The 21,533-nt window shown below is 40.6% G+C and overlaps 1 protein-coding gene across 1 annotated transcript in view; it reads left to right on the top strand.

The window, feature by feature from the left end:
- The window catches only part of INTS9 (integrator complex subunit 9), a gene marked incomplete at its 5' end in the record, with an annotated part of 54,941 nt that overhangs the window by 21,395 nt on the left and 12,013 nt on the right, over positions 1-21,533 (top strand). The window contains 4 exons of the mRNA XM_009695041.1: positions 1,087-1,147; positions 9,807-9,978; positions 15,313-15,437; positions 16,899-17,066. Coding sequence (XP_009693343.1) covers positions 1,087-1,147; positions 9,807-9,978; positions 15,313-15,437; positions 16,899-17,066 — 526 coding nt within the window. The remainder of the gene's footprint in view (positions 1-1,086; positions 1,148-9,806; positions 9,979-15,312; positions 15,438-16,898; positions 17,067-21,533) is intronic.

The following is a 21,533-nucleotide window of genomic DNA, read 5'->3' as shown; positions in this document are numbered from 1 at the left end:
GCAGGAATGTTACCTGTGCCAGTTGGGTCATTTTGTCCGCTATGTCTAGCTGGCACTACTCAGACACCTAAGTGTTCAGACACCATTGTTTTGTATTCTACTTTGCTGTAGTGGCTTATATTCAAAAGTCAAAAAACAGCATTAGCTAATCTCCAAACACTTACATGTAAGGTGAATGTTGTACTTACGTGGAAATGGACGCAGAAGTTGAACATCTGTAAAATAGAGGTTTGGGGTCAGAACTGGGGTTGAAATTCAGGGATTCTAGCTTTCCAATTCTACTATTTAGTCAGCTAAAAGGAATGTCCTGTTCCTATTCTTAGTATCTCTTAGTCTTTATTAAATTTAGTTCGACCCAGGCTTATTGCTTTTTAATAAAGTGAGGAAAGTATGAGACGGACAGTGTTTCCCAGAAAAAACCACAGGACAGTGTCACTACAGATAATTGTAACGTCACACAGACCTCTGACAAATACCTTTTTTTAACTTCTGTAATAGGATGAATCAGGAGTCTGGTTAGAGCTAATCAACAACTTCCAATATTTATGTTTTAAAAATAAATGATTGATGTAAAATAGCAGGTAACAGCGAGCATTATGCCATGGTGAGAGGCAGTTTGCCAACATTGTAGCTGTAATAATAAAATGCATAGGGCAATTAGATTATAATGAACAAAAGGACCAAATCACTGCTGAAAACTGGGATGAGGCAAGCGGAATTTTTCTGTTGACAGGTGATTTGGGTTTGCAAAAACTGCTGGAGTCTGACCTATGAAATGAAGTGGGTGTTGAGTTACAAATTTGTCTTCAACAGCAAAGGAGTTCTGTTACCTAGCGCATACAAAATTACTTTCAGCTGTCTTACACCTTCTCTTCGTGATTTCCATATGACTGAGTTGTCATGTCTTGTAAGTGTTGGTCCTCTAAACAGAAAGACTGGAAGCAACAAAACAGATTCGTGATTTTGCACCTGATGCCACCGATACGAAATGGCTTTCTCCAGAAAAAGTTTAACAGTAGATGGCAGCAGACACTGCGGGATGTTCTGCACCACTCTAACCCAGCTTATCTTCCTTCTCTTTTAAAGGTTGTGTCATAACAAACAAACAAAGGTATATCTTCCAGAACCTCCTTTTCCCCATGCTGAGGTAAGTAAACCATGGTCTTGCTGTTTGCTAAGATCACCAAGTGAGTGGGTTTCAGGAACACAGTCCTGTGTGGCTGTTGTTTTTCTGATGAACACTTTTCCAGCTGTTTAATAGTTCTGTGTCGTTATTCATACAAGTTGTTGTTGTTTTTTTTTTTTCCTTTGCTTTCTGTGATTAATTTGGGAGCGTGGGAGAGGAATGAATGATGGTGTTCCCTCAACTCAAAAATTATCATGATGTTTATTTCAGCATATAACTTACATATGCTCGCCTGTTTAACTTCTTCCCCCGCAGAAGGCTGTCTGGTGTACACATGGTTGAACGTTTGCTCTTATCAGACTGCAACCACGAATATTCCCTTTGTCCAAGCAGTTTATTTCAAAGTCTTTGAAACTAAGAGCTTGTTACCAGAGACAGCTTAGTCATCCCAGCTCCTACCTCCCTAGCTGAAACAGGCACCATGTTGTCTGCTGCAGGAGAAATGGTATCTTGAAAGAGAGGTTTAATAAAAAAAAGTTAAAGCTTGCAGCACCGAGTGCTGTCATTGGCAATTTTAAATGAAATTACTTGAGCTAGCATCTTAGTGAAGCAAAAAGGAGTAAGGTTCCTGTCTCTGGGGGAGATCTCACTGCAACATATGTTGAGGGGATCTTCACCGCAACAAAATAATAATTTGAAAGGAAGTTTTAGCCAACCAGACATTAAATAATTGTGGTATAACTCATGCCTTCAGAGTTATCTGACAGAGTTACTCAAGAAAGGAAATCTCTTACTTTCTCCACTGGGAACAGGTAGATTTCCCAGTGAAGTAAATGAGAGGCAGAGTGGGAAAGGAAAAAATGGGACTGAGAAATAATTTTGGCTAAATCCTCCTCCTGTGAGACAGTGAGCCATTTGGGGCATACAGTCTCAGAAAATGGGCTCTTTTAGTTCTTGTGGTCATAACTGTTTGATGAAATGTGCAGAGTGGCCATTGCAGGTTTGAGAGTCCAGGGGCTAAATCCTTCTTCAGGCATTGTTGGGGTTTTTTTTTCCTCCAAGATTCCTCGTCCAGGGGCTTGTTCTGGAAATTACCATTGCCCAGTACATCTATCATCTGTAGGTGCTTCAAAGGCATTGTTGGAAGTAGGATCTGATTTTTTCTTTCCAGATGCTTGAATGCATTTCAAGCATGATGCACAGTGAATTATGTATCATCTGTTACCAAGAATAATGCAGACTTCAGGGCAAGCCACCTATTCACGAATATTTTTGTAACCAGAAAACTCATTCACACCCATAGATCAATTCCAACGCCTGATCTCCGAGTAGGAGACTCTCTACCCATGCTGCTGGCTATGCTTTTTAATTTCCCCTGCATGTCTGCTTCCCGAGGTGTCCTTGTTGATCCACAGTGTCTTTGTTTCACTGACAACCTATATTCTACCAAAGACATTGCTTCAAAATTTTAGTTTGCAACATGCACTGCAACTGGCAGGTTTAAGTGAAAGCCCTTCCAAAAATGAGAAGCTGTCAAAGTCTGGATTAATTAACCCATCTAATGTGATGGGTCTTTGTGTTTATAGAGTGATAAGTGTGTCCTCTAATTTTTAGGACATTTTATATTCTCCAGAGGCCTGTTGATAATGAGATTTTGCCAAATTATTGTTTAGCTGTTGAGGCATTTGTCTGTGCTTCATGTGTAGATCAAGGTAATTATCTAGGAAAGGACTCACAGCAGTGGCTAACAGATCAGTTTCCTTATGACAAAATGCAGTGGGCAGAGGGAGTAACCTGCCTGGTACAGGTACAGGCTTTGGTTGACAAGGCGAAATCATACAGGTTATGACCCACAAAGCTAGGGACATTTTATCAAGAGATGGACAAACAGCTTTATCTAGACCGATGGATATCATTGATAGGAAGCTGTTCTTAGGCTTCTTACACTTTTGCCTAAGGGTTCTCTTAAATGTGCTAAATGACACAATACAGTGTGTATCCACATCCTTGTGGCTCCCAAACTATGAAATGGCTGTAGCCTTTAGGCGTTTCAGCACTGAGCTGCCATCTGAAGCGAGTACTGCACATTTCACAGGGAGACCTCTAACACAACTAAGATTGTGTGTTTGGGTACTCACAGCTGCTGTATAAACACTGGGAGGTGGAGGAAACACTGGGAAGTGGAGTGACCTGCACTACCGCCACCCCATGATGGACTAAATGTGTCTCTTCATTGCTAAATCCTGATACGTACTGGCTGTTTTGCAAAACCAGTTTGTACAGTGGGAGGCCGCAGACCTAGGCATATAGCAGCACTCTTTCAAAAGCCTGGCTTAATAGCAAAAGCAAAACAAAGTAATACCCAGGCAAAGAAAGGCTGAGACTGCTATTTCATTTAGTGCTTTTCCTAAGATCATAAATCACTGAAGTTTAGAGACACTTGAGAACTGATTCCTCCTTTCTGTTCTGTAAGATGCATGGTTTGGTTTAGTTTGGTTTTAAACAGTCAAAGCATATTGAGATTTATATAGATGACTGACATGTAAGACACCCATGCTCACCAACACGGCGCCAAGATGCCCGTGTCAGGTACCCAGTGCTCAGCATGTGCCTTTGATTCCTTGTTACTGTCCTCTGAGGTACAGCTACTGTCATCCTTTTAGTCATGTAATCGTCAGCTGCCTTGGGCTGCATTCCAGCTGTAGTGGTACCTGCAGCTGGTTGTGGTTTAGTGCTGTCGTACTGTTTCTAAGGCATGGGAAAGGAGCTAGGTTTCTTTTTCTTGTATGAAACACAGAGTTGGAACAGACAGTGTAAAGAGAAGAGGGGCAAAACGTTGCAGCTGACACTGTCTATGTAAGTCATATAACGTGAAACATCCATATAACCTCTTTTCAGTACAATCTTTAACAAATGTTTTATTTATTCCCTGGCAGAAACCATTATGCCTGTGCAAAGAGTATCCATAATAGGGTCAGCTGCTGTGATGTTCTGGTGTAATTTTACCAAGCAAAATGGTCTTAATAGACACCTGGCCTGAATGACCTGTCCATGGCCATACTGTCAGCCTAGGAGGGAGCGAGGACTTGGACTCGAGGCTTCCCGTTACTAAGTTAGAGCCTTAGTCAGCAGCCAGCCTTTTTGATTTAGGTAAACACTCTCTTTCTAAATCTGTGGCTCTACAACCTCACAATCGGAAGCTCTGCTTACTAGCACTTAAGGGCATTTTTAATGAGTATCAGAAACAGACAATGAATGATCATTTCTATTGAATAGGTTGTTAGTGGAGAATTGCCTTACTTTTTTCAAAGTAATGATAGGCTTGTGCAATGTAACCTATACGGAAATTGCCCATCATGAAAAGATGTGCTTAGCTGCTCAATTGTTGGAAGAAAATAGGGAATTACTCAGACATGCCTCTTAGTTATTAGCAAGCATTAATAACATGCCTGGCATGATACATCAGAAAGGGACAGGCCAGGAAATAAGCTCCTAATTATCTACGGAACAAGTCCAGCCCAGCATGCTGTCTGCTCCTGAAATTCAGGGTTCCTGTTAGTTGTATAAACACCAAGACTTAAAAACAAACAAGGCAAAAAATCCCCCAAATTGTTGATGTAGTCTGTTGCAGCACTGAGTTCCAGTGGTGCCTGATGCATAGTATAAAAAAGCATTTACTTCCTTTAATCAGTTGTGATTATATTTTGCATTTCACTTAACTATTCCTTTATTATTGTTACAAGAGAATAAATAAAAGTATCTTCATCTTCTCTGCAAATATTGTTTTTATTTTATCTTACTCTCTATAGGAAGTTGTGCGAAGCTTTTTCATTCTCTTTGCCTGGAAGTTTTCCAGGTTTATGATTTATGTTACCTGTTTTGAACTCATTCCTTGTTCTGCTGTGCTGAATAAAACCAGACACACTGTTCAACTCTGCAGAGAACCCAAAACACTTCTCCTCCCTGTTACTTCCGCTTTAATGTAGTAGTAGATGTTCATCATATCTCCTCCCACACAATCACTGCATACAATTTTTTGATGTGGCAGTTTGTTTCCTAACATCCAGTCCGAGTGAATAGGGAATATACTTTCCCTCTGTTACGAGCAAGGAATGTGGGCTAAAGTGCTTCAGGCTTGTAGGGATGGATTGGGACATCAATTCCTACTAAAGTAAATATGAATGGAGTGTCCACATTTTTGCACAAGCTTTTGAAGTCTCATCTGCAGCTTTTAGCAGCGCACAAGCTAAAAGAGCTTCTTTTTAAAGGCATTTCTTTGCGATCGCTGGGGTAAGAGTTCCTGTGACTCGGTTTGAGAGAGTTAGGATCTGGAGCAGGACTGCCCTACATTCCAGCCAGGGATTTCTCAGGAAGAAAACTAGGGCAGTGGAGTGGAGAAATAGTCAATTAGGTAAGGGATGGACCGCTCTGGATGGCCGTCCTCTACGCTTAAACAAAAGTGGCAATTCAGTTTTTCACCGGCAGTTACTGTGATTGGGAAGAGAGGAGAAGGAGCTCAAACTGAAGTAACGTTGGAAGCTTCTGCAAAGTTAAAAACTGGGGTTTCCAAATGCTTGTGAATACAGCAGGCTGGCTGAGGGAGGTGGTGGCTTTCACTTCCAAGGCACTGTATCAGTTATATTCTAGGATCAGCTGTCTAAATAGGCTTAGATTTAAGCTCCACAATGCCTAGCTGAAATGCTGTGGAGCATAAATCAGTAATTTGTTTTGTTTAGAAGTGTTATTCTGATATCCCAGAACCAACTTGTGGTCTTTTACCAGATTCTTTGAGGGCATGGGAATGTCCCATCCTAACACAGCCACAGCTGAGGAATTAGCCATATCCCTGACCATTTTAACAGGAACCATGGATTGTATGCTTGGCACCATCCCTTTTGTGGAGGTAGAGCCTTTATAAATGAATAGTTGAATTGTTCTAGTAAGGCAAAATAGAAGCTTTCACTCCTTTTTCTTTCTGCTCAGTCTTTACATAGATGATTTCAGCCTATAGGATAGGTGAATCCAGACTTCTCTAAATGTCTGCAAAAGAAAAAGTTGAGAGATAGTTTATATTGATCAGTATTTGCTAGTGGAGGAAGAATTTGGATTTACTGACCTCTTATTAAGGATTCTGTTAGCAACATCTAAGAGAAATGGCTATGAAAAACCTCTTTTTCTGACTCAAAAAATAGCCAGGGTGGGAGTAATATTGATTCTGTGGTCTTAAATACTAGCATTTGTCTTCTTCATCTTTGATTCCCACCTCCATGTACTAGTTCCTGTGTAACACATTCAAAGCAATAAATAGCTGGAGCCAGGTGATTGTATAGTATTATGGTTTTTGTCTTACAGTATTATATAGAATTAGGTCCCTGTTAGTGTTGGTCTGACAAAGGGAGTAAGGGAGGTGAAGTAATAAATGCATCACTCGTTCACTGATAAGAATCACATCTGTTCAAAATTTTGGATACAGAACACACACACACACACACAGAGACAGAGTAAATAGCAGTGTATTTTGGCTCACTTCAATAGAGGGTACACAAAGGCTCTGGAGATTTATCCTGTTTATAGCAGCAGTTGCTGACCCTGTAAATCAAGTCTACGGCTTTAAAGGGAAGCATAACCATTTGGGATTTAAAAAAACCACAGCTCTCCTCAGTCTCGGTTCAGTACTTTACCATCCTCTATCTCTTAAGCTTTCAGTCAATAATAGTTCTTTCTGTAGAAAGATGCTCTGAATGTTGCTCCTGGTTTCCAGAAATCAGTCTCGTTTGGAAAATACTGGTTGGCTAAATGCCAGGCGTTGGTTTTGGTACAGGTTGGAGATCTGAACAAGACACAGGAATGACTGTTGTGTTTATACAGCCCATCTCATCTCTAGATATAAAAGACCTGCACAAATCATTACAAATTTAGTCCCCTTAATGATTTGTGAAATTTTGTTGGACCTGTTTTGCAAGTTCAGCTCCATATGTTTTTGATTGGGTAATTAGAAAAATTTTGCTCTAGACACTAAAATCTACCAGCTGCTTTATCACTGGAGTGAGTAGAATGCCTCTAAACTTGTTTTTGTAGCCTTTCTCTCCTATGTCCAGCTGTGAGAATCAGAGATTGTGAGCTAAGGTATGGAACTTCAGTAGACTTTTCCGAAAAGATCTTCGAAGATGAAAAGATGAAAAAAAAAATCACCACACCTCAGGACATGGTGCTGAGGATCCAATATGTGTCCCTTTTCCCTCCTGAGTTACCACCCAGTTAGAAGCAGTGCACCTCAGTGTTACACTAGATGTTTTGTTGCTGGAAATAAAAAGAAAATATTAAAAAGAATGACACAGACAAAGCCCAAAGTCCTGAAAACTGAGTTAGACATCCTGTGTCTCTCTACAAAGTAATAGGAAGAGATTTGAAGCTTCCATAATGCTTTGAAGAGAATACAGCTTTTATGTTTATAAACAATGAACATCTGCATAGGTATAGCAGCGAAATAGGCTGTTGAAAATGCTTTTGTACATAGAGTGCTGCTCTCACCTCTTAGCAAAGATTTGAATGCTACTATATGCAAATATATATAATCCTAAGCAACCTGTGAAACAGGATGCTGGAAGAAGAGTTTGTGATTTTCAGAAGTATGTTACATAAATTCTAGCTGTAGAAATGTCTTTCACTTAGCTATCTGCTGATCCCCCAAAAAAGCAGGGAAGAGCTTCATGGGGCCATTTCCTCCCTGTGCTTTTAAATGCCAGTATTTTATGGGATCAAATTTGTTTTGCCCATTGTCTGCTAAACTGCAGTTTTTATTACTGAAGCTAAGTTTAGATTCTAAATATTGCACTCCAGATGTGTTAATCAGAAATCTTTACTAGTCTTAATTGCAGAAATGTTTTCAAGATTCAGAACATATTAACTGCCAGAGCAGTTATTGGATTTTTTTTTTTCAAATTTCCCTCTTGAAGATTAAATAGGAATTTGATATTACGAGTAAGCTGCAGAAAGTGTAGTCTCCTAGCTACTTCCTCCATCATCCAAGGATCCATGTGGAAATAACGGGCTGTGTCCACCTACAATTTCCATCTTATGTCAAACCCCAGGAGGGATGATACCAATCCCATTCCATTCCAGCCATCTAGCTATTGCACAGCAGTTATAAACAGGACGTGTGGGGAGTCACATGCAAAACTGCAGCAAAATATTTGCTGTTAGGAACTTGAAGGAGACCAAACTCGAGGAAGCAAAGGAGAAAGATATAAATATTGGCACCTATGTGCAACCAACCTTCTGTTATTGAAAGGGTACTGAGGGTAAGTTTGTACATTGTTCTAGCACCAAAGCATACCTTTAGGTGGTGACAGTTAGAGATTGAGTAGGGTTGATACTTTTGTTCATTGATGCTAAGTTCAATTAAGAACCTAATTGTGTAATAACCTTGAGTTCTGAAGTGCTTTGTTGTGCATAAGTTGCTAAGAGGCTTAAAGAAGCATCAGAATTCTCAGCTTTCTGTTCGTTTCCATGTAGGCATGCTATCTTGAGTTAGATCTACCATAGTAAAAAGTAACAAAGAGAATCTGGAAAGATGAATTACAACTTTAAGAGACCAGAAGAGTTGCTTGTCATAAGGTTCTTTCTTAGTTGGTCTTTTGAAAATCAAATATATTACAATGAAGAGGAACGTCCTGAGAGGCAGGGTTTTCTGCTAGAAAGGCATGATGTGCACATCATGTTACGAGTACTGTTCCACTTTTTCACACTCTTTATTTCCATGTATGTTCTTAGTTGTTGAGTGTGTGATTTCGTTGTGTTAAATTGCATACTTTTTCAGAAAACTGTATTTACAGTTATTTTCAGGCTGGGGATGGAAGCATATACCTGCCGAGAAAATACTTGTGAAATATTGCATGAAAGTGCTTAGCAGACCAGTCTATTAAATTGCTTTTTAAGTTGAACCTTGCTTTGCAGATCAGAAAACAATGGCAGGAGAAATAAAGCAAAATTCTTCAAAAAGTGCCTCGATAAATAAACTTCCTCATCTTAGTAAAGAAATCTGTCCGACATGCATAGTTGATTACACTCTGTTTGCCAGCTGTAGTGACAAGTACTTCTTAGTGCTCTCAGTTCATTGTTATTACTAGTTTCAGCGATAGTTAAAGAAGGCCAAGTCAGTCTATTCTTTCATATGTTTTTTCAGAAGACTTGACTTTGTGCCAACCCATTATACCAATGAAACTCATAGCAACATACTGCTGAAGGCAAAATTGCCTGATATTACTGTGGTGCAAGAAAACCAGGTTAAACGTCAGTGCCCAGAGCTCTTTGTAGACAGGGCAAATAGGAAAAAGTGGCTTATTTTGAATTTGGCAGCTGAGCCCTCTGTTCACTCCAGGAAGCTCTAAGCAGGGCATGTTTGCAGAGTTTCCTCTCAGTTACCGTACTGCTGGTACCAGAGAAATGAGAGCAAGGACTTGGAGGCACCTGGCCCCATACTCTGACTTCCTTTTCATAACATTTAGGACGGTCATGACTAAATTTGTTGGAAAATCTAGGGAATATGCAGAAAGGGACTCTGTGATGAGCTAGAAATAAACTGTAGAATATTTATAATGTCATGTAAATAAACACACTGAACTACAGAGTAGAGAGGCATGAAAAGTTTGTAATGTCTGGTATTTTATTTTTATTTCAGCTCATTCAGACGAACAAATTGAAACATTATCCCAGCATCCATGGAGACTTCAGCAATGACTTCAAGCAGCCATGTGTTGTGTTCACTGGACATCCCTCTCTTAGATTTGGGGATGTGGTTCATTTCATGGAGTTATGGGGAAAATCTGGCTTGAACACGGTTATATTCACAGGTAAGTAAAATGCAGATACTATTATCATATTAACAGTAGGTTGTGCGCTCTGGTTAAGTGTGGCCACATCCTAGGGGCTTTGCTCATTTGTTCTGGAGCAGAAGTTTCTGACTTCAGTAGGATCTCATCTAAATTAAGACCCCAGGATTGACTGTAGGGAGAAATGTAATTATGGTGCCATTTAATTCATTTTAGCCCTGCAGGGCCAACCTTTGCCATGCAGAGTCCATTCCTGCCATTTCTAAGCAAAATCTTTGTTATGCACAGCAGTAAAATGCCTACAGGAAATTAATTTTTGGATTAAAAGCAGTTGGCTGCAAGTTAAACCCAGGCAAGACCTAATTGATGCTGGTCAGAAAGGAGAAGTACTTCTCCATATTCCATTGGAATCACAAATCCTCCTGCCTTTTCATCAAAACCTCAGGCAACCAGTCAGTCTGTTTCTAAAGATGTTTCTGTCATCTCTGCTGTTTCGGGAGCGTGTACCCCATACAGACCTGGCAGTAGTGATCTATGCCGTTGCTGCCTTTTGGCTGAGCTGTTTTTTCAGACGGTTTTTGGCTGACAGACACATTTGTATCTGAAGCTGAAGGTACAGCTCTAGCTAGTACCCTGGGGAGCTGGGTCCTTTCTCAATGACTCAGGCTGCCAGGGGCACAACAGGTCTTTTAAGACCTCTCCCAGTCTGCTTCTAGTGCTGACCCTAATGGATTTAATGAGTCAAGCCCTATCCACCTCAGAACGAGCTATGGTCTGAGATCCACAGGGCAGCTGCATCTTGGAACAATGCTGATCATTAACGGCAAGACAAGGTATTTAAGAGAGAACATGAAGCTTTTGTGAAAACTAGCAAAGGGGCTATCTTCCAGAATTTGATCTCCTTTAAAAATACTTCACGGCCTTCCATCAAACTGACGTTCTGTCCAGGTGCCTCCTCTTTAAACCCGATATGTCATCCAAACAGAACCCTACGGTGGGCAGTCTTCAAATCTGAGAAGGGAAAGAATCCTTTAGGCCATTGCTACTGATTTTATGGATAACAAACTCTGATATAATTGGGAGATGTACTATATATAACTTCACCAGGTAAAAAAGGTATGGATTTTGGACTAGAACAAAGCAATTAGAAATGGGGAGGAAAACACTGAGTAACTGATCAAACTTACTCCCACAGCAAGGGCGTAATGGAGTCCCACTGTTAAGCTTATTTTCCTCCTCTTTTTGGTGAATAGGACTGCTGGAAAGCACATAACCTCCTAAAGCAAAGAGGGTTGGGAAAGGGTTATTTCCTTCCTTCTTTGTTTTTTTAACTGTAGACTTGAGGCTAGCGATGAGCAAGTCCCTTTAACTCTTTCACAATATTGGTACCAAAAAGTGTCACAGTATCATGATACTGTTAAACCAATTTGGAAAGATTTAAAGAAGTGTGTCAATAGCCCTACTGCAAGGGGAGGGATGGTACGAGGGGCGTCCTGCTGAGCAGATAAAACACTTAAATCTAGACTGTGTTTATACTGGGAAATGGTGCATGGTACCACAGCACTAACGTCGTAGCTGTTACAGTATCCATCACTCCTGACATTTGAGGTAGTTTCAGGGATATGCCCTAATTACAGTAATTGGTAAAACTGCAATATAGATATGCATTCTCTTGGAAATAGTGAATTCTACTCTAGTTGGGACTTCAATTAAAACCAGAGTGTGTACACGCTTTGCTGGGTTGTGTATTTCATGAATCGCTAGGAAATCAGTGGCATTAATCATGTTCTGAATGTGCTACCCACCGTTAGCAGGGGTGTCAGGAACTGGTCTTTAATGGTAAGAACTCTTATTCTGTGTTTTTTTTAAGGTAATTGACCTTTCTGTATTAAAATGTAATCCTTCTGTGAATTGAGGAAACAGAGCAGACTTCGATTAGAACGTGGCCCTGGCAAGTTGTTAAGGCATCTGAACGGCAGTCGTAACAACCTGTGGATACATTAGGTCGTGATCTTTGAGATTCATTCCCAGTTTATCCTTCAAATGAAACTCCAGTTGAGATCTGCTTCGGTCATGATGACCTTGGAGTGCACGGTAATTCCAGGTGCTTGTGGTGGTTTGTTTCCTAAATTTGTCTATCCGTGGCTTTTGGACTCTGTCTCGGTCTGTAGGCATATCCACTCGGCAGGATGTTCCTACTTCCTTACAACTGTCTCAGCTGGAACAAAGACATCTATGTCTACAGAAATTCCTAGCAGATTAAATTCTTCTGTTCTTAGTAACTCTAGTGGAAATCTGAAGCACCTCCATTGATGCCCAGGATTTTTATTATTTAATTATCTAGCTTCTCCTGTTTTAAGATAAAATCTCCTGTAGTTATGAAAGAAATTTGGTCCATTGAAGCGTATGATAGCAGATGATGTTCTGGCTTTCCCCGTGAAAGACTCCTAGTTTCTAGTAATTAGGACCTTTAAACTACAGGCCATCCAGTATTGTTAACGGTGACACTGCTTGTTCAGTCCACAGGAGCTGGGTAGTCTCCACCTTTCCAATTTGTAATGTAAAAAACAACTAGGAGAGAATATAGACTAAACCAGCAGCTGCAGCCAATAGACAGGACACCAGCTGCGAGTGAGCTGTAGTGCTGCTCTGCTTGTGTCATCTGCAAACGTTACCACTGAAGCAATATTGAATAGATTATTGATTAAAAATATTGAATCCCACTAAGCCGCAAAGAAATTCTAGAAGAAAACATGGTAGAAAGAAGTCTGCTTCTTGCTCTCTCTCCGATAGCAACAGTGGTTTAAAAACTAACTCCCTAGGAGATCTTAAAAACAGCTCATGCATGCCACATTAGTGCTGTACAGTGGAAGATTTTATAACTCAGTGTCACACAGTAGTAAATCAGATGTCTTGGGGGAAAAGCTAAAGACCTGTAATTCTGTCAGAAAAAGTCAATATGTGTCCTTGACAAGCGCTGTCTTCCATCAGACAGGTGACTTCTGGTTTTTTTGATAGTTTCAAAACAGCTATTCCTGTATGTCACATGAATTCACTGAGACTAGCTCAAGTTTTTCAGGTGTCCTAAATCTTCAAAGTCCTGTGTTAAAATTCCTTCATTAGAATTCTGCACTTTTCCAACGCTCTTACGTTCCTATTAGTTGTTCAGAGAAACTATAGGCTGGGTGCCATTTTGGATTCTTGGATCAAAAAATCCACGTCTGTACATTATTGGAGCCTTGTGATTCAAAAATACTTAGTCGGAACAGGTGCTGCCTCATGGCATTCTGAGATGCAAGCAGTCAAATCTCTGTGTTATCCACAAGACCAGATGGGATGGAAAAGCTCTCATCTAATAACTTTTTAAACTTAATATTTGCAATTTCATTGTACATCTCTAGCAGAGGACCTATGCCTGATGTAAGTTTTCTGATTTTCCCCAATAAGTTTTAAAATGTCTTCTGATTTAACCCTAATTGACCACTGATCATTCTTCAACTAGCTACCTTCTTAGTATTCTTATTTTTAAACTTCTATTCATTGCTATTAAACTTAACTGCCATTAACTACCATTGTTATATCGATATTTTTAGGCTTTGTTTCATTGCCACTAACACATCTGCTTTTAACTAGCATGGCTTTTTGCCCAGTATTTATTTCATGTTTGTGGATTCGTGGCTTTCTTGGGCATCTAGTAAGATGCTCTTGTACAACTATCATTTTTTGTTAATATTTCTGACTTTGATGTTCCCAGGCAGTTATTCTGACAGTTGCTTTAAACTTGGGAAGATTACCCCCTTGACAGTTCCAAACATATGTATCATTGGCTGATGCTATATTCTGTTCTCACAGAGTAAGTAAAACCCCATCATGATCACTGGTACTTAGCCAGCAGCATATTTTTAGGCTAGCAATTAACTTGTCTTTATCAGTATAATGAGGCCCCATATTGAATGTTGGATGCCATGCTGGGTGCTGAACTTCTGTGGCAAAGTTTTAAGGACATTTTTTCTTGCTGTCTACATGAAAAATCCAGCCAGTGCTGTCCTCAGGATGATGTAAGAACATAGAAGATGGCTGTCTAAATCTAGAGTGAAGTCTCTGTATTTAAGTTTCCTTTAAGTTCATTCTTTTACACAGACGGGGCAGATAGCAGAGAAAGACTTCATACTGCTGCCTAGAAGGCTTGGTGGTTTGCAACTGCACTTTACTCTGCAGGTTGGCTTTTGAGGCCCTGTGGTTCAGACTAGTCTAGCAGATAAGTCTTTCATGCATCCCCTTCTCTTTTTCTCATTCTGTACTTAGCAAACTAATACCAGTTTTTCTTTTTCTAGCATTCCCTTTATGCAATCTGTCCCACAATTATCAGGTAGATAGCGATGGCATAAGCTTTTCCACATCATTAGTTGTTGGTCCCCAGAATCAAGTGGCTACATGTATCCTTCACTCTCTCACCTGTAAGAGCTACGTTTTTCATACACCAAAAAAATAGTATTTTTCTGTAGTATTCTCAATATTGTATTACACTCTGTGCAAGTAAAAGCCCATTTGGTGCATGACTTTTCCCTGGCAAACCTCTAATCTGATTTTTAAAAGTCAATAATAAAAGTATGAAGGGAAGTTGAGACTTGCTAGGTCTAATAAAGTTACCAACTAATAAAGTTCTCAGAACCCATCTCTCCTTCTGGATAGCCCCGACTGCAAGCAACCTTCAGTTCATACTGGCCTGAACTAGAGCTGCTCTGCTGGCATAACTGTAAAAAGTCCAATTGCCTGTCCTTTCAACAGGAGGGCTCTTGGCTTATATTAAAATTTGGACCCTTGTTTTTCCACCAGCCTAAACCTGACACTTAGATTAAAAAAAAGAGAAAGTACATATCCTGTAAGGAAAAAGAGGAGTTGGGAGGTAATGTGTCTGCAGCAGAGGACATTGGTACACGTTTATCAAGATACAATCTTTGTGCTGCATTTTTGCCATAGTGAAAAACAAGCAGACATTTGGGTTACCTTATGATACCAAAAAAATATACATCTTGCCTTCTTTTACAGAATCCGATTAAAAATAAGAGATGAAGTTTTTGTCTTGATTAAATTTGTTTAAAAATCATGCAGTAATGCGTTGGAATGAAATAGTATTGCTCTGTTGCTTCATTACAGTAAAACTAATTGTGGGCATAATTTTCATCAAATTAACTGAAAATAACAGGTGGGGGAAGGAAGAAAGGAAGACAAATCTATAACAGAATTAACATTGCTGAACAACAGCTTTTCTAGGCTAGAATGTGGAATCAGAGAGAAATTGAGCCATATTTGTTCTTAATAGGCATTCAGTGTTTTCAACATTTCTCTTTTCAGAGCCCGATTTCTCTTACCTGGATGCCCTGGCTCCTTACCAACCTTTGGCGATGAAATGTGTTTACTGTCCCATTGACACAAGACTGAATTTTATTCAGGTGTCTAAATTACTCAAAGAAGTCCAGGTAATGAATTTTCTGTTGCCTTTTCCTGTGTTTCTTCACACCCTTGGAATAAATACGTCAATTGTGAACAACTGTTACATTAAACAATAGCAAAATCAAGACAACACCCAGATCCTTTTTTCCGTGAGAGAGCACATAGCGTTGAGCTCTCCTTGATAATCTTGCTCCAAAATGAATATGGCATGACTGCCAGTCTCTGCACAGAGTGGCTGGAAGATCCTTAAAAGCTTAGAGTGCAGAGCAGATGGTATGTACATTCCTTTCCTCCTTGTTAGGTATATACAGTCATAATAACTTTTTCCCTGATTCTTTTTCTTGTTTGCATGAACAAGCCTGGCTGTGTCTAATACAGTCTTAATGTAAAGGGTACCAAGTGCTGAGTATCCTCAGCTTTAACCATCTCCTCTGCTCTATATCATGCAATTGGTACTTGCTTTGGTCCTGGCACTGCTGTTCTGGAGTTTCACTTTTACATTCTTCCAAATCTACTGCTTTCCGTACTGCATTTGCAAAATCCAGACTTCTTCTGTCTTGGAAGAAGGCCAGAGTGTTCATGTAGTCTCTGCTTTCCCCCCTTGACTCTTTTTGGCTTTAGTGGCCTCTCCCTGTCCGTCCAATTTGTTTCTACTGAAATTTGCTTTCTGACTTATGACATAATTAAAATAATACCCAGTTTTTTTCCTGGCTGAGCTTTTCCCTTTTTTCTGTCTTCAACTTGTTGAACACAAAAGTACGTATTCTTCCAAACCTCTTAACAATGTCTGGATCATTTTGTCTCCTTGTTCTGTGACCTGGCTTGTCACCGCGCAACTGAGAACAATTGCCTCTGCCTGTTTTTCGAACAAGTGTCTTCTTTCATGTTACTACTGACGTATAATGCTGTTTCCAAAACAGTTTGCAGAAACACTGTCTTGTCCTTTGGCTTCCTTAAATCCTGCAGTGATCCTTCTGGCAACTAGCCTGTTTATGCTTTGTTAATATATTGCTGACAGGTCATGAAAACTCTGAGTTGCTTATTATGCTCATGTTTTTGCAGCCTTGCGTATTGATACATCTGCCTCACTCCATGCCATTTTGTGATGGTCTCCACCACTACTGTCATTTGCTTCCAGTTTAGATGACAAGGATTTGGAAGAAAAAGCTATTGAATATTCTTCTTTTTTCTCTCCTTATGGCAGCTAACATGACTGCTGATATTGAAGTGGGGATTAAAGACATAAATTTAGGCCTTGTCAGTCTGGACACTGTTGTATACAAAGCAAAGACCGCCTGCTCCTTGAACAGTTTGTTCCAATACTGACTGGATCTTCTGGATTGCATCTTCTGGATGTTGTTTCCATACAAATAAATTAGCTTGCTAACAACAATATGCAGACCTCCTTATGGCAATGATTACTGTTGTAGGGCAGCACACAGAATCAACCAAACATTTTTGTAAGTCATCACACTCTTCTTTTCCAGCCTCTCCACGTAGTTTGCCCGGAGCAGTACACTCAGCCGCCGCCCACCCAGTCTCATCGCACAGATCTGATGATAGACTGCCAGCCTCCGCCAATGTCCTACCGCAGAGCAGAGGTGCTGACTCTTCCGTACAAGCGGCGCTATGAGAAGATTGAAATCATGCCAGAAGTGAGTAACAAAAGTGAGGAAAAAGATGAGATGGTGGCTTCTTGCGCATGCAGTCAAATTCAAGCTACTGCTTCAGTAGCCCCTTTGACTAAAGGTATCTTGTGACTGTGATTTACTGTTGACTATGATCATATAAAGCTCTTTCTATCAAATGAAGGGCTAAGAAAGAAGCATTTCTGAGAGAGAATTTCACTGTGTAAACTAATGGGAATTGAGAAAAACATTGTGGGCAAGCAAAAAATGTGTTCAGGTTGCAAGGATATGTCTCATCTCAAAGTACAGAACAAAGGGCAATCTCTGCTAGCCACCTGTGAGGCAAGCCAGTCATCTCCAGTTTAAATATGAGTAAGTTGAGGCACTGCGGTTTGAATTAGTGGCCCAGAGCCATGGAAAGGATCCAAAGAATCTGGGAGTTAGTAGCCAGGAGTTGTCTTTCTGCTTCCCCAGCTGCCATGAGAAATACCCTTTCCCTGAGGAGCAGTATTCAGTCATATGTTAAAGGCACAGTAGTGAAATGGCTCATTTGTATTGCAACAGTTTCAATAAATGGTTAATTCCTACAGACTGCTGAAGTCCAACAGGTTAATGGGTTGCTTGTAGCCATCTATAACGTGGACTACTTATGCCCGCAACATCTATTAATAATTTATTAACCCCATAAATCAAATATAAATGTACCCATAATAGAAAGGATGACCCATATTCTAACAGACATGATCTTAAAATATTTTTTTGACAATCCAATCAGCACAAACGTGTCCTTGGATCAAAGGTGACAGTGACTTTTTACAAGCAGGCTTTACTGCCCTTTGGAAACTGTTGAATACGTGAGTCTACTTTTCGTCAGAGAGTAGAGGGAGGAAGTACCCTTAGTTAAGCCAAACATGAAGTACAGAACTGGTACCCGTGTAACAAAATGCCTCAGCCCGTCCGCAACACCTGTTCCTACCATTTCACATGTGTCTACATTGTGCCTTAGTTCTGTTAGGAGCCTGCCCAGCCCACTGGTTAGAGGACTGCCAGAGACAAGGAGGGATTTTTTAATTAGAAAATATACTTAGATGCAACTCCATCATGGCATGTATATTTAATTGTTTTGCAAATTTGCATATTTATTGGATCCTATTAAACCTGAGACTAGTAAAATGTGGCTTCCATTCACCAGCATGACGAAAACAAATCTTACTCTGAGGCAGAGAGCCAGCACATGACTTGCCTATTATTTAGATTCCAATGAAGCTTTGGGTTTTCCCCTAAACTGTGAGGGTGTAAGTGAGCCTTTGTATTTGAACCTATCCATTGTGTCAGCCCTGTGAAGAGGGTGAATACCACCTTTCCCTGCAAACAGAATGCAAATTAGCACAGGTGCTACAGATGAATATTCACTAACCAACTTACACATTTTGAAGTTCCAATCAAGGAGGAGGGTTGTCTAAAAGCTAGGCTGGTGCATGGGAGTTGCAGGTTCAGTTTCTTGCTCTCTCGGAGTCTTCCGATATGATCAGGACAAGTCTAAACACAAAATGCAGCTCACATTGGAAAGGACACCGAGGCGTGCAGAGTTTCCTGGCAGAGCTTATTAGTCTGAAGGCAGTGCCACATTCATGGGGCTAGACAGCGTCAGAAAGCAAGTCAGTGTTTCTCTTGTTAGCTTGGCTGTTGGCAGCAAGATCCCTTACACTCGAGGCTCAAGAGACCATGTGGGTTCAATCTCATTGACAGCCACCAATGTGAAAATGCTCTCCATTTCTCAAACACAGATCTCTAGAGGTTTTTAGGTGCTGTCTGTCACTGAAGTGGATGGATTCTTCCTATACCTCTAGGTAAAACCAGTGCACACAAATAAGAGCACTTCCCCAAACTGCTGGGATGTTGGAGGGAGAATGCACTGTAGACAATGTGGTATTCACCAACCTGGGAATGGATATCAAAGAAGCACAGAAAATGGGAGCTAGTTTCTGTTGCATTCGCTTTTAACTTGGAGAGTTCGAGCAGAAAGCTGCACAGACAGGAATATTGACAGAAATGGCCCTTTTTTTACCTCTAACAAATAACATCAAATTATATGCACATAGGAGTCCTGATTTCAGAGCTATCTGTGCTCAGGGAGTAGAAACAGCTCATGTGATTTTCTAAGTCCAGGTATTCTCCCTGGTTCCAAAGCTGCACTTACCAACTTGTTGCAAAAAGCTACTTGGTATGTAATGATGATCCTGAAAAGACTTTTTAATATGATACAAAAATTAGGTAGACAGGTCATCTCTGAGACTTTCAGGAAAGCTGTTGTCCTTCCCCACTGGTGTCAGGGAGGTAGTGTTTGCTTACCTCAGAGGGTTCTCTGAGCATTAGCCCCATTAGTGGTTGTGTGCTTGCCTCTGAGAGCAAGGCTGTGATCAGGGCTGTTAATAGGGTGTCATTCCCCAGCACTGAGATATGCAAATCATCCTCAAAAAGAGACCTTGCTTATTTTTTGTAAGGGAACTTGCTAGAGGAATAGCAATGCCAACTCTGTAGTGATCATAGTCTGTCTCCTCAGACCCGTCTCTATTTCAGCATGTCTTCATCACATCACTGTGTGAGGCCAGTTTTTGCGTCCAGCTTGACCTGCAGAGTGGTGGTAAGGCATGGGAGGGGTGGTACATTGTCTCCCACCCTCTCTGACTTTGGTCTTTGAGTCTTAGCAGCATAGCTGGTAACTGCCGACATGCATAACTACGTCATCTCGCCTACTCTGTGTAACCAGTCAGAACAGTCAATCCCAAAGGATCATTGTTTGGTTTTCAAGTAAATGGGAGAAGGAGGAAAAGACTGTCTTTCTGGGGCCTGTATTTCCTTTGATGTTAACCCCCGAAATGAGCACCTTACTTCCCTAGTAATTTTTATGTGCCATCTGCATGGCTTGCCTCATTCCCTCTCCCAGCAGAAGAGCCCTGTCTGTCTGTCCCGTTGTGCAGAGAGGTCATTAGGATGCTGGTTTTGAGAGGTCTCTTGGTTTCAGGCAGGGTTTACACAGTGGTGGCAAAAAATGGCTGTAACTTCCCCTTCTGCTGGGTGGGTTGTGCAAGACAGGATTGCAAATATGATAGATGAGGCTCCCTAGTGGGGAGTATTTGCTCCTTAATGTCCCCTTTTCAGTAGTTTCCTCCAGGAAGACTCTTTAATGGTGCCTGAATATATAGGAATATCTGTACTGCAAGAAAAGGGTATTTGTTTCATGTGGGCTACCACCAGCTCTGGGGTTCTGTGAAGACTCAAGTGACAATTGGAAAAGGTATTTTATAGCTCCTAGCAAAGCTTGCGAAGGCTTGTTATTTGTCAAAACCGTGTTAGCCAAAAATGGAATGATGAAATGCACCCTAGGAAAAAAAGTAATTGCTAGATCTGCTCCAGAGCTAGGACTTGTGTCTAAAGTACAGCTAAAAGTCTCATAACAGAATGTCTGCTTCAATGAAGTCCTGATCAGGGCCCTCTGCTAACATCCACAGCCCTTCCTCAGAAATGGACATGTGCTCAAACTTCTGTCTGAATTCTTAAAGCTTTTGAGAACCAAACAGCTCAGCATGGTTTCAGTCAATACAGACTGAGTGTATGGCAGTGTGACATTTCCTTTCCAAAACTGTTTCAATGGTTCAGATTCTGGCCTGTTAGACTAATGTAAATTTTCTTATACTGCTGGAGCTTGTCTACATTTCAGTCACTTCACCAAAGAGCAAAGTCAGGTCAAGCAGGACTGTTGTATGTTAATGAGATTTACACTCGGAGCAGCCTTTGTTTAGAGAGAGGTTTTAACAGTCCCAAGGCACCAGACTGGAATGGCTCTCAGAGGTATTGTGGAAACCTTTACACTTTAACTAATTTGTTCTTCTCGGCATCTGCCTTTCACTTTAAAAAATAATAAAAAAAGGACTGCTTCCTGGAAATGGGTTAGGCATTGTCTATTCACAGGAGAAGGATGGGAAAATGGAAAACACCTTCTGGAGCAAACAGATAAATTAAACAGTAGTGTCTGAGCAAATAACGTGCCTCCAGTTTAATTACAGCTGAACAATGGTGCGGATCACTTGGTTTCAGCAGCAGGCTGACTTCCGTGAGGACTCTGTGTTTTTAAAATACTCTATTTGCAAGTTCTTCAGGACATGGGCCAGTATAGGAGAGTGTGAATGTGCAATGCACAGCCCGACAAGAAGTGAAATTATAAGGAACTGTTGCAGAGAAGAATTAGGAAAACAACCACTTGGCAGCCCATTATAATTATGTAGCTTTCAGTCCACCCTCCCCTGCTCCTGTCTTGACTTCTCTTTCCACATAGGATCTTGCCAATTCCTTTTTGAGAGAAGGAAGGGCAAAACATGGCATTCATCTTACCTCTCCAACTTCCTTTCATTTTTCAGCAACTAAAGAGTTTTCATTTCTGTCTTGCTTCTAACCCTCAACTTATTTTGGTGACCCCACATTATCCAATCTCCT

The sequence above is a fragment of the Cariama cristata genome, unplaced genomic scaffold (assembly GCF_000690535.1).
Source record: "Cariama cristata isolate BGI_N322 unplaced genomic scaffold, ASM69053v1 scaffold4442, whole genome shotgun sequence".
Taxonomy (NCBI): Eukaryota; Metazoa; Chordata; class Aves; order Cariamiformes; family Cariamidae; genus Cariama; species Cariama cristata.
Note: the sequence above shows the minus strand (reverse complement) of the source record. Positions and strands in the feature narration are given on the sequence as shown.